Source organism: Chiroxiphia lanceolata, chromosome Z (genome assembly GCF_009829145.1).
Source record: "Chiroxiphia lanceolata isolate bChiLan1 chromosome Z, bChiLan1.pri, whole genome shotgun sequence".
Lineage (NCBI taxonomy): Eukaryota > Metazoa > Chordata > Aves > Passeriformes > Pipridae > Chiroxiphia > Chiroxiphia lanceolata.
The window spans coordinates 53,597,313-53,610,106 of NC_045671.1; the positions used below are offsets into that span (position 1 = coordinate 53,597,313).

At 39.7% G+C, this 12,794-nt stretch overlaps 1 protein-coding gene across 6 annotated transcripts; it reads left to right on the forward strand.

Moving 5' to 3' along the window:
• Window positions 1-89: 89 nt before the first annotated feature.
• NMRK1 (nicotinamide riboside kinase 1) lies at window positions 90-10,695 on the forward strand. Of its 6 annotated transcripts, none has more exons than XM_032675877.1 (9): window positions 93-281; window positions 2,627-2,674; window positions 3,086-3,176; window positions 3,811-3,859; window positions 5,213-5,375; window positions 5,453-5,524; window positions 6,474-6,583; window positions 7,537-7,626; window positions 10,090-10,689. In XM_032675877.1, exons 2-9 carry the CDS (start codon window positions 2,646-2,648, stop codon window positions 10,167-10,169), a joined length of 684 nt encoding a protein of 227 aa, XP_032531768.1. In that variant the 5' UTR covers window positions 93-281; window positions 2,627-2,645; the 3' UTR covers window positions 10,170-10,689. The 6 variants fall into 6 exon arrangements, with proteins under 6 accessions (XP_032531766.1, XP_032531768.1, XP_032531767.1 ...); XM_032675876.1 differs by having other exon boundaries at window positions 93-524; window positions 10,090-10,688; XM_032675879.1 differs by lacking the exon at window positions 93-281 and adding an exon at window positions 1,888-1,908.
• Window positions 10,696-12,794: the final 2,099 nt, after the last annotated feature.

The following is a 12,794-nucleotide window of genomic DNA, read 5'->3' on the forward strand; positions in this document are numbered from 1 at the left end:
CGCGTCACCAGCCCCGGGCGGGACGCAACCAATCGGCACGCGCGCTGAGGGTGAGGCCCCGCCCCTCCCCTCCGCTGAGGAGGCGGGCCAAGGGGGCACACGGCAGGGGTGGGGCGGGGAGGCTTGAGGTGTTCGGTCCGGCGTCTGCGGCGGGCCTGATCCTGCTCCTCATCCCGATCCCGATCCCTATCCCAGGCGTGTGGCTGGAGCGCGGTGCGCGCAGGGCCGCCCCTTCTCGGATGTACGCGCGCCTTGGGCAGCTCCGTAATAGGACGTAAGAGGTGGGCTCTCCGCTCTGGACACCCTCCCAGCGTGGTTAAAGTTAAGTGCGAACCCCAGAGACTGAAGTGTTGCAGCTGCTGGGAGGGGTGCGGCCGTCTGCGGCGACCGGCGCGCGGACCCCCGGGCCCCTCCGCCCATCCCGGTGTGTGGGCTTGATGCCTGGGAGAGACGCTCCCTGTCCGGCTCTGGTGGTGCCTAGAAGGAAGCACGCTGCAGTCCCCGTGCCCGCGAGTTTTGACCCGGTATTCTCTTAAAAATGGGGTGACGGCAATGCTGTGCTAGCGTTGTCATGGGTTTTAGTTCTATTTAAAGATGCTAAACTCAGCCCAGATAAAGTGGTGTAGGGTTTCTGTGTTGCAACATTGATTAAAAATTTGCCTTTGCAATTTGTTTTATACATTACTCAGAGGTCAGAGGAGTTGATGGGTTTTTTTGTGCTAGTGTTTTTTGCCTTAGACTGGGATTAATTTACATATGGACAATGACATAAATTAAAGTCCAAAGCTCAACACGTGTGCCCAGTTATTATGTAGTTTGTTACACAGCATCCTTTGTGGGACAAAGGGTAATCCTCTGCAACACAAACCTTACTGATGATTTTTAGAAAAGAGCATTTTTGTTTTGGTTTCTGTGGCCTGAGTATCATCACTTCCTGAGAACAGATCATCTGTTTGCACTCTTTGCAGTCATAGCTAATACCATAATCGTGCAATCGTCTTTGAACTTGAGAATTACAATATGCTGAGAAAACCCATGTGTACTAACTTAAAAAAACTTGCCAATGCAAGTAGATGTGCAGCACCATTACAACACAGTTGCTATCATATGGGTGATGGCCTGACTAGTCGGTATGTCTTTTGTTATTGGGTTTTTTTCAACATAATAATACATAAAAAAGAACCATGCCAAGATCACATCACAGACCTGTGAAACAGTTGAACATCCAGTCATTGCACCAAATGCAAAAGGATGTTATTATTTCAGACTCCGTATATGCCTAAAACTTACTTTTCACAGAAATAGTGTAGTTTTACTTTCGTACTGATGCCCTGTAACAGTCTTTTTTCTAGTGTAGTACAGATACTTCTTTGTTGGCGTGGGTGAGACAGTTTTGCATGCTCCATCCCTTCAGGTCTTAGGTGTCATAGACCTTACCTCCTTAAGTGTGACCTAGGAAGACAGAGCGGTTGAAAAAAAGGGTGTTTGCCTGTGGTTAAACAGTTATAAATTGATGTGTGCTCATGGAAAGCAATGTCTAACAAATGTTAAGCTGGTTTGATGAACCATAGACTAGTGGTGCTGCCAAGACAAGCAGCCCTGTTGCTGCCAAGAGAACAACCTGTCCTGCTACGTCATACCTTTCCAGACACGGGAAACTGGATGGTGTACTAGAGGGAATTTGTTCAGCTGAAAACAAACGTTCTTCCCCACGCTCTTTACAAAACTGTTTTTCAGCTGCGGTCCTTTTCCAGTATAGTTCTCTAAGTACTCTGCAAACACCCGTTCCAGAAGAAAGTTCAGGGGAAAGAGTCAGGGCAAGACAGGATTGTGTCTTCTGGCAGCACTGACCACTGAAAGTGTTCAGCCAGCCAGAGCCTCAGGGTTGGTTTCTTGGCAGCAACGGGGGTATGGATGGCTAAATTAACCTTTGTAGTTTCACTCTGATCTTTTCTGGAGAAAATCAAGTGCTACCTAGTCCTTCTCATTGCTAAGTCAGCTAGGATGGCTTAAACAGCCTTTACACTAGTTTTAATGCCTTCAGAATAATCTGTACAAGAGGAAGAGTCTGTGTGTGGCCTGTGCTGCTAGTCCCCACAAAAAGGGAGTGGTGAATTACACATTGAATATTACACTGCTGAGACTAGATTCATAGAAGAATCTTTGAAGATACTCTTTGTTATAACTCTTCATGAGCTTTTAAAAACATCTTTCTTCTCAGGATGTCACTTGTTTCTTTTTTAATGACTTTCTTTGTTTTACCACCACAGCCTCTGTTTGCCTAGCCTTTTTATACTGTTAGTCCTTGAGCTAGTGACTGTGCTTTTCTTTAAGAACTTGGATGATATTAATATTTTTAGAACTGGGTCTCTCAAAGTTCTTTTCAAATGCTTAAAATATGGTGAAAGGTAAAGTAAATTTAAATTTACAATGTGGCATATAAATTGCAGGGTTTTTGGTAGCATTAGAACAAATGGTTGAGATTCTGACTGTAGCTTTGCAAAAAGAAAAATAATTGACGAAAGGACAGAAAATAGATCTTCTCTATAATTGGTATTTCTTAATATGACAGCTGCTTTCTTTGTTGCCGAGTTAAGAGTTTTTCACTGTCTTCTGTTCTTGACAGAAAATAGGAAGAGCTGAATATGAAAGTATTGGTTATTGGCCTAGGAGGGTAAGTATGACAGAATTAAATTTCCTCTACAGCTTAAGACTGGTCTTCCTTCCAGAATGAAGTGATATAATTTCTATTTCTGAATATAAATTTTTTTGAAATTGGATTACAAATACAATATATAATTGTATGATTTTAAAGCATGTAATTCTTAACAAATTGTTCTGTCTCTGTTGGAGGTCTCAGGTACAGGTGTCTCTAGCCTCTTTCTTGGCACTGCTAGATTTACTGTCTGAAAGCTGTTGGAACATGCCAAAAAAATTCTATAGGTAGAGAGTATTTAATGTGAATAAACGTTTGGGGAGGGGGTTGTATTGTTTCTTTGCATATAACAATATAGAAATGTATGTGTGTATATGTTTAAAAGATTGATTTTTGTCTCAGTTAAGTTTTTACAATGTTTTCTAACAGCGTAACAAATGGGGGGAAAACAACGCTAGCAGAAAAGCTTAAGAAAATGCTTCCCAACTGTGATATAATCTCTCAAGATGACTTCTTTAAGGTAACAGTGTTGATGGAAAGATCTGATAAGGCTTGAGTAGATTTTAGTGTAATTTCTTCTTTTTTCAGTTCTCTTGATGAGCTTTTAAAATTGATGCTGCTTAAAATAATGTTAACTTCATGAGAAGGAGAAATAAAATTTCAATTACTGGGGTAATTGAAGTCTCAATGGCCAAACCACTGAGTAAACTCAGCAAAAAGAAGCTTACTGTCTTCTTTGCTACCCTTTTAATATAAGGAGTGCGTGTATGTTGGATGCATTTTTCAAGATCCCTTGTGCTAATGAATTTAGTAGTTCTGTGTTAAGCAGTAAGTAGTTCTTTGTCTCCAAAATCAAAGCAGAAAAGCAGCTTGTGTGTTGATGTTGGAGGTCTTTGTTAAGGAGGATGAAGGAGCTCTTATTTCTTAAGTAAAGCTCTAATGAACTTAAGTCATATGCTTTGGAGTATCTGTTGTTCTAGATTAAATAAAGTTTTTGTATCTTAACAGTTGTATACAGCAGTTTAATGGTGAAGATAAATTATATTAATTGGGGTAAAAAAGTGTATAATCCTGTGTTTATTAGTGAAGTGTATATATCTGTGACAGTGATTATAAAAGCAGCCTTGAAAAAATTCAATTTTTTTCCCCTTCAGCCGGAGTCTGAAGTAGAAACAGATGAACGTGGATTTAAGCTGTATGATGGTCGGTAACTTTGATGCATTGCTTTTGAACATTGTACTGAAATTCTGTTGTGCTGAGCTTCCAACACTTCTTCCCCTACATCCCCTGCCCTTCTTCCCCTCTAAGCAAGGCACTAAACAAAAGGTTGTTTCAGAGAACTCCTTTGCTCGGTTTTCTTCAGCTCTCTGAGAAAACTCGCTTAACTAGTAAATAGCTCAGTCTAGTGCTTAATCTTTCCTTTTCTCTTTTTAATCTTTTCCTCTGCTTCTTCACTTGTATCTGGTGCAGCAGCAAATGGTACGGTTCAGTTAAGTCTTAGCTTGCAGCACTGGCGTAAGTTTAACCTCATCACTTTCTACGTAATGGATTTTTTTTTCACTTTGACAGGGAACTCATGGGATATCACTACTGAGTTTTCCAACTCAGTCAAAAATGGCGTCTTAACCTGACACCTTTATTTCATTTCAGATCTCACATAAAGAACAAATGTTTTTAAGTTCACGATTAATGCTGGTTCAGTGTGTCAATTTAGTCTTATAAACTTGTAGATCCAGATCCGCTTTAGGCTAGTGCTTTGATTCAGGTTATATCTAGTTGTGAACGGTTGCTTAGTGGCTAAATTCTTGGTGATCACAAAATACATTACCCAAGACATTGGTCAGACCCTTCAATTGTATCTGAAAAATGATGCTTATGAGCTATGCAGTCTTTGGCTCAACTTGTAGGCTTCATGAAAGTGGAATGTGGAACTGGAGAGATAAATTGGACATTCTGGCTCAAATATCCAGATTTAATGCTGCTCTTAAAAGTTTTTCGAAAATGTGTTTGCTTTTATGTCTTTCAGTACTTAATATATTCTTGTGTATCTACAGACAAAACCAGGTGTTATATTGTGCTGTTTTTCTTTGTGTGCTGTGCTCCTTTAAATCCACTTGTGCCCACCTTCCATATACCTGAACCTCATAAAAACCTGAAACAAAAAATGTTGAGCATCCAATCCATCTATGACAAATGACACAAGGGTGGAGGTCTCCGGGTAAGTAAGTTTTTACAAGTTTTGTGGAAGAGGAGAACAGTCCCTGCAGTTTCTGTTATGAAGCAAAAAGCTGTGAAGTGAGTTCACACAATTTTGGGTGCCATGAAGTTCAGAGAAACTACACCCAGCAGAAATACCCCAATCCTCGTGCAAGCTTTGGTTTCAGAAAATCATCAATTGGAAACCTAGGACTACTAATGTGCATGAACTGAACTTCCTTTAAACTTATATATGGATTATTTGATTCTTACTGATTAACTGAAGGGTACTTAAGGATTCTTTTTTTTTTCTTTTATTCTCTGTGTTTAAGGGATGTCTAACTTTCTGTTTTCATCTAGCACTTGATGCCCTCTATATGGATGAAATGGTGACAAAGATTCACAATTGGAAAAAAAGCCCAGCAAGCTCAGAGGTTGTGACAGAAGAGCCACAGAGTGCATGTGACAATCAGAAAAATGTTTATATTTTGATTGTTGAAGGCTTTCTGCTTTATAATTATGAGTAAGCAGTAATATGTAACCTGGTGTATTAAAACTGCCCTAAAATGGAGGAGGGAACTAAATATGTTGTTATCTTAGGCCACTTAATGAACTTTGGAACAGAAGATATTTTTTGACCCTTCCTTATGAAGAGTGCAAAAGGAGAAGGAGGTAAGATTATTCAGTTGTTGTTTAACGAGGGTCACTGTACCCCCTGAACTGTAGCAGTCCTTTTGTACTAGCTTTTCTTCTGTGCTTGCCAAATGTAAGCATCTGTCATCTGTTTTAGATTTGTTTGTTTTGGTTTTTATTTTAGAGCACAGGGATATCAAAGTGCTTTACAAACACTAAATGCTTTACAAATGCTTTACAAACACTAAAAAGAGAATTTTTTGTCCTGATAAACTATTTTGATTACTGGTTGTGTATTTGAGTTAAACCATGTTTAAAACGAGAAGCAATTAAAAAAATACGAAGCAGTCTTATTCTTGGTTGAATACAGTTACATGACGATAAATAATGATGTTCATGTGTGGTTTTACTGTATGGTTTGTTTAGACTGTACACTAGTTGTACTGTGTATCTGATTTAGATTATTGAGCCAGTGTCTGACTTGTCTCCAAATTAGGAGCAGTACTCAATGTTTGGAGCAATACATGTGCATGAAGATTCACTACTGGCTGAGTGAAGAAATTCTCTATTCAGCTGGCTTTGTTTTCTCACTAGACTCACCTTTAAAGGAGTTTAGTGTCCAGAATGGAAGTGACTAGACTCAAAACCCAGTAATTTAAAGCTTGAGAAATCTATATACCTAATAAAAAAAAAATAATTTTTTGTAACAGTTTCAATACAGCGTAATTTATGTGTAATACCTTTTTAAATTAAAAAACCCCAACCTTTTACCTTGTCTTCTTAAATGTGGTTTGATAGGCAGAAATAGGTAAGATAGCAAAAATTTGTATCACAGATTGAATTAAAACAAAGGAGCCTCCTTTGCTCCAACAGTTATGCAAACTGCCAGCCCTTATTTTTTTATTTTGAATAAAAGGTGTTATTAAACCAGCTGACAGTAGGGGAAGATGTAAAACTTGTATGGAAAAGCAGATATATTTTTGTGTAGCACCAGAGTCTATGAGCCAGCAGATACACCGGGGTACTTCGATGGACACGTGTGGCCTATGTATCTGAAATATAAAAATGAATTGGAAGAGAATACAAGTATGCAAATTGGTATGGTATCCTTAATTTTAAACTTCTAAAATGCTTAAGTGTGGCACTTGTGCAGTTTTCATTGAGATGTGGGGTTTTATAAATGGAACAAAATTTTCCTGAGATGTTTTTGTAGCACTTCGTAGATTTTGACTGTTTTGTTGGTTTATATTGCAAGTCTGTTGGAGTTTTGTTTTTGCTTTTTAATAATGAAAATTATGACATTAAAAAATAGAAATGTTCTAATCACTAAATAAGTCCACTTAACAAGATAGCTTGTTAAGACAACACATGTATGTGTAAATAGGAAGCTTCTGAGATGACAGCTGACACACTAGCAGAATTCTTCAGAACCAAACTGATATCCTGGTTAAGTCCTGTAATAAACTGAAGATACTTTCTAGGTGCTGACTATACACAGTATAGTCACCAGTTTTGCATGAGAAGTATCAAAGCTGGGCTAGCTGGTAGGGCACTGCCATGAGCTTGTGTCCTGTTCACACTTGTACAGCTTTTGGACTGCCTCCTTCTGGAGGGGGGACTAGAGGGAAGGGAAGCTGGGTGGCTGCTTCATCCACACACTGCTTCTCACTGTGAAGTGAGAATGGAACTGTGCTGTTCCCATACTTGTTCAAACACTGATGCTGAGGAACCTGAAGTCTTCCACTGCACAGAAACCTTTCTGCTGAATTACCCCATTGGTCTGCTGTCCTAACATTATTACTATTACCCTTATGGAGACTTTTATACCACAAAAAATTCCACATGAATTATTAATTAGAATACTTTTCCATTATGTTATTTTTTAACATGTAAAATGAATTTGTGAAAAAAGAAAAGGGGAGATGCTGTTCCTGGTTTTTATTTTTTGCTCTTTTCTGATGCCATCTATAGGAATCCTGAAGACTTTGGCAATTAGTATTACAGATAGCTGGCACAAAACTCATGAAAACTTTTTCTTTCATCTTCCTCAGTTTATTTGGACGGAACAAAATCCCAAGAGGAGCTTTTATCCTATGTGTATAGTGATATAATGCAGGAATTAAACAAGCTGAGAGAAGAAAGTAAGTAATGTTACTGGAAATTGAATCTGCATATCCCATTCCATGTTAACAAGAAGCTAACCTTTTATGTGAAAATACTACAAGGATTGTATATATTATATCTCTTTATGTATTACAGTCCCATGTGTGCCCATTACTCCGAGTCAATCTAAATTATAATTGAGTTCCTTGAAATGGGATGTTCTAAAATAACAGTTGAATCTACAATTACCTAATGATAAAATAACAATAGGATAGGGGGAACAGAAGGAATATGGGGTAAAACATCAATGAAAACAAATGTGTTGATAGTATTAGTTTCTAATGTACAGTGATGTCACTTGCAAACACTACAAGTTAAATGTGTACTTTTTATTTATTTTAGATCAGCAGGTCACAGCATGATAATGTAGAAAGCCTGGGTTCCATTTGATACGAATTGAAAACCCCAAGACTGTCATATTTGGCAAGCCACCCAACTGAGCACGACCATAATGCTAGTTCATACAACACAAGTGTTTTTGTAGTAACTATTAACTCTGTAAGTCTCAGATACCGTTTAGTAGGATCAACAGTGCATTCTTTAGAATTCCTTTAATCAGTCATGCTTTGGCTTTAAATCTCATTGATTGGGTACATTTTAAAGAACATAAAGATTTTTATCTACATAACTAAACTATAAAGATGCAGTTCTGTTGGATTAATAAGCATATTTGAACATGGATGTTTGTAGTTTGAAATGATCATATAGGAATGACAGTGATTGCCTCTAATATTTTTAGGAGCTTATAATCACTAATATATACATGGTTAGAAGAAATAACTGTGTAACTTAAGATTGATTAAGTTGTTATGCTGCCTTTTCAGTAACGGTATACATCATAGCTGAACTTAGACTTGCTAAATACCTCTCTGGTGTTTGCAAAGCAGTTTCTATGTTGTGTATTGTTTGGGGCAGTTGGGAATGGGTATTAAAAATATTAAAACAAACCTGAAGAGAAGTCAGATTATTGGAAGAAGATGGGGGAATATGATGTTGTAGAGAATGCAGATGCATCATTAACAAAATATAATGCATATATTGTGCAGATTGATGATTGGGATGGCACAGACTACTAGACAATAAATGCATGTTTCAGGGGGGAGGAAGGAAGAAGGAATTCACATTAGTATTCATAGCTCAGGTTGAAACTGAAATAATTAAAATGTTCAGAAAGTAGATATGCTAAACAAATGTGAAAGCTTTGTTATAGAATTTGTGTACATACATTTAGGTAAATTAGGAAATTGGGTAGTTGGGTCATATGTTGTTGCTGAGTAATTTCTTAACTCTTATATTTGCTATACAATATCTTACATTTTTATCAGCTGGAATAAAAATAAAGCTACAGACATGAAAAGCAAAGGATGGACTATGTTACTATATGACAGCTGAACTGATCAGTGATTAAAATGTAATGCTTTATTGTAACAGTATTGAGTCAATATATAAGAAAAAGGTGTTATCAGGTTAGAGCTGTGTTTAGGTGCGTTTAAGACAAAGTGCTTCCAAATATAATTTTGTATTATTATTATTATTTTGTACTAAAAATATTTCATGTTGCATTTGCTCATATGCTGTGATGGACTGTCTAACTTTAAACTGTATTTTTATTTTTATTTTCCTTTGGAAAGGATATAACTAGGAGAGCTTAGCTAAGACCTGGATGGTTGTGTGGGGCTGTCCTTGGCTAGCCACCAGGTGCTCCCTAAGCTGCTCTATTGCTTCCCTTCCTCAACTAGACAAGGGGAAAAAATACAATTAATAGCTCATGAGTCAAGATAAGGACAGGAAGCTTGCTCAGCAATTAGAGTCACAGGCACAACAGATTTGGCTTGGGGAAATTATTTTATTTTATTGCCAATCAAATCAGAGTAGGATAATAAGAAATACGAACAAATCTTAAAACACCTTCCCCCTGCCCCTCCCTTCTTCCTGGGCTTGACTTCCCTTATAAGTTCTCTACTTCCTCTCTCCCAGCAGTGCAGGGGGATGGGGAATGGGGGTTGTGGTCTGCTCATGGGGTATTGTCTCTACCACTCCTTCCTCCTTGCAGTCTTCTGCTGCTCCAGAGTGGTGTCCTACCCACCAGAGCAGTCTTCCACATCTACCTGCTTCGGCATGCTTATTCAGAGGAAGTAATGAACAACGGTATCACCCAAGTTTGTGGATCATACGAAGCTTTCTGAAGTAGTCCAACATTGGTGCAGTGGCAAGGAGTTCAGTTGTGTGAGATCCTCCCCTAGGCAAAAGTGATAGATGAGCTCCAGTACAGATCTAAGCATTTGTGGTATAAATCATTATCAGAATATACATGGCACTGAACTTGTATTTCAGCAGCTTGTAATAAGAGCTCAGGGCAGAGATCTTTCAGAATTCTTCTGTAACCATACCACATTTTGGAGTTCCATGAATTTTTTTTTTTTTTTTTTTTGCAAAAAAAGCAGGTGGTGCTACTTTGCTCCTGTGTAAGACTGGTGGACCCAGATTTTCAGTGCTGGGCAGTTGTGGTTTCTATATTTAGAGGGACTCCATTGTGGAGTTAAAAGAAGGGCAGCTGATCAAGGAAATGAAGAAGCTGCTTTGTGAGGAGAGACTGAAAATCCTGGGACTCTTCACTGTGGAAAGGGGAAGACTGAGGGGGAAAGGGGTCAAGGTTTACAAAATCTTGAAAGCTGTGAGTCAAATGGATGCAGAATTAGTATTCACTGAATGGTACAAATACTAGTCTGGGTGGCACTTCTTCATTTGAAACAGATTGACCAATTATATTAAGGTGATATTTCACACAGATAAAGATGATACTTCATGCAGCAGACACTGAGTTTCTAAGCTGTAATGCCATAGGAGGCAGATAGTACCAGCCAGTTCTAAGGGGATTTTGAAGATTCATTGATACCTCACCCATAAGAAATAGTAAAAGAAGCAAGCAGGGCTATACCATGGATGGATTGTAGAAAATGACCAGGCTCACCTGGTGTACCTAAATTCTGTGCTCTTGCCAGTTACTACAGCAACTCAGTGGGAAAAAATAGTCACAGAATATGCGAGGATCATTGAGTCCAACCCCAGGAGTCACACTACGTGCCTGAGAGTGTCATCCAAATGCTTCTTGGAATCTTGTCAGGCTTAGTGCTGTGACCACTTCCCTGGGGCCACTGTTCCAGCACCCAACCACCCTCTGGCTGAAGAATTTTTTTCTAATATCCAACCTAAACCTCCCCTCACACAACTTCAGGCCATTCCTTGGGTCCAGTCACTGGTGACCACAGAGATCAGGGCCCACTCCTCCTCTTCCCCTCAAAAGGGAGTTGTAGACTGCCATGAGGTCTCCCCTCAGTCTCCTCTTCTCCAGGCTGAACACACCAAGTGACCTCAGCCACTCCTCATACAACTTCCCCTCAAGGCCCTTCACCAGCTTCGCTGCCCTCCTTTGGACACTCTCTAATGGTTTAATATCTTTCTTATATTGTGGTGCCCAAAACTGCCACAATATTCAAGGTGAGGTAGCACCAGTGCAGAGCAGAGCGGGACAATCCCCTCCTTTGCACGGGCTGGCGATGCTTTGCCTGATGCCCCCAGGACATGGTTGGCCCTCCTGGCTGCCAGGGCACTGCTGACTCATATTCAACATGCCTTTGACCAGGACCCCCAGGTCCCTTTCCATGGCACTGCTTTCCAGCATCTCATTCCCCAGTCTGTATGAACATCCAAGCTTGCCCCATCCCATGTGCAGAATCCAGCACTTCCCCTTGTTGAACTTCATATGGTTGGTGATTGCCAAGTCCTCTTATTTGCTGAGGTCTCTCTGCAGGGCCTCTCTGCCTTTGAGGGAGTGAACAGCTCCTCTCAATTTTGTGTCATCTGCAAACTTGTTTAGCATCCCTTCCAGTTCTACGTCGAAGTCATTTATGAAGATGTTGAAGAGCTCAGGGCCTGAGATGGAGCCCTGTGGAACCCACTAGTGACAGGTCAGCAGTCTGATGTTACCCCAGTCACTATTACCCTCTGTGCTTGACTCGTGAGCCAATTGCTCACCCACCACATGACATGTTTATCCAGCTGTGGGCTGGATATTTTGTCCAGAAGGATCCTGTGAGAGACAGTATTGAAAGCTTTACTTTCCAGAAGATTACATCAACTGGCTTCCCCGATCAACTAGGTGGATTATCTTACCATAAAAGGAACGCAGGTTTGATAAGACTGTGTTGTCTTTCATGTGTTTTTCAATACCTCCCAGAATAATCTTCTCCATAAATTTATCAGGCACTGAAGTGAGAATGAACTTCTAAGTCTGTTTGGCAGATAAAAATATTTCGAGTGCCCTTACAAAAACTTAGAGAACTTCCCTGCAACGTTGGCATGTTGGCAGAATGCTTTTGCTTTAAAGGTAGTACAGGAAAACTCTAGTTTGCCCTTGGCAAATGCAGTTTGATTGTCAGGGTTGTGCTAGCTATGAAGTGGCTGGGGAGAGCTGCATGATAGGAGCCTGTGGTTCTTTAGTAGTGTAGCCTCCTCCTGGCAGCAATTTCACGCTGTCACAGCTGAAAGAAAGCTTTGGTAAGTGTCTTGCACATGTTCAGAAACACTGTAGCAATAGAAGTGGTGTTGTTCTATAGAAGGCAAATGGCTTATGTAAAAGGAGTGCAGAAATGTCAGTACGTGACTAGTTTGATATTTAGGTGATTTCCTCATGTCAAAATAACAGAGAGAACATGACAATGTACTAGTCATAAACACCGATGTAGCAAGTACAAATGTTTTATCTTGCAGAGATATTGATTCTGCCCTAACCTTCAAAGTCTAAAAGCTGAATTTCTGTTTAGGCTGTGTAACATTGATTTAGATGTTGGTTTTATCACACACAAGGTACTTCCTAATTAACAAAACCAGTAATGTGGCCTTGGGAACAATGACTCCTTTGTCCATCAAACTAAATATGATGTCTGTGCTCCCTCTCTGGCACTGCCACTGAACACAGCGTCCAGTGTCCACCGATATCCAGTGTCCCATCAGTTAAGGGAATTGCAAGAGAGTAGGAGCAGTGTGAGGGTAAAGAATACTGGAAAACATTGAGAGTAAAGTGAGAGTGTTAGGAGGCTGATGCTCCTATTTCTACAGAGAGAAGGTTAGTATGCCAAAAAACGTC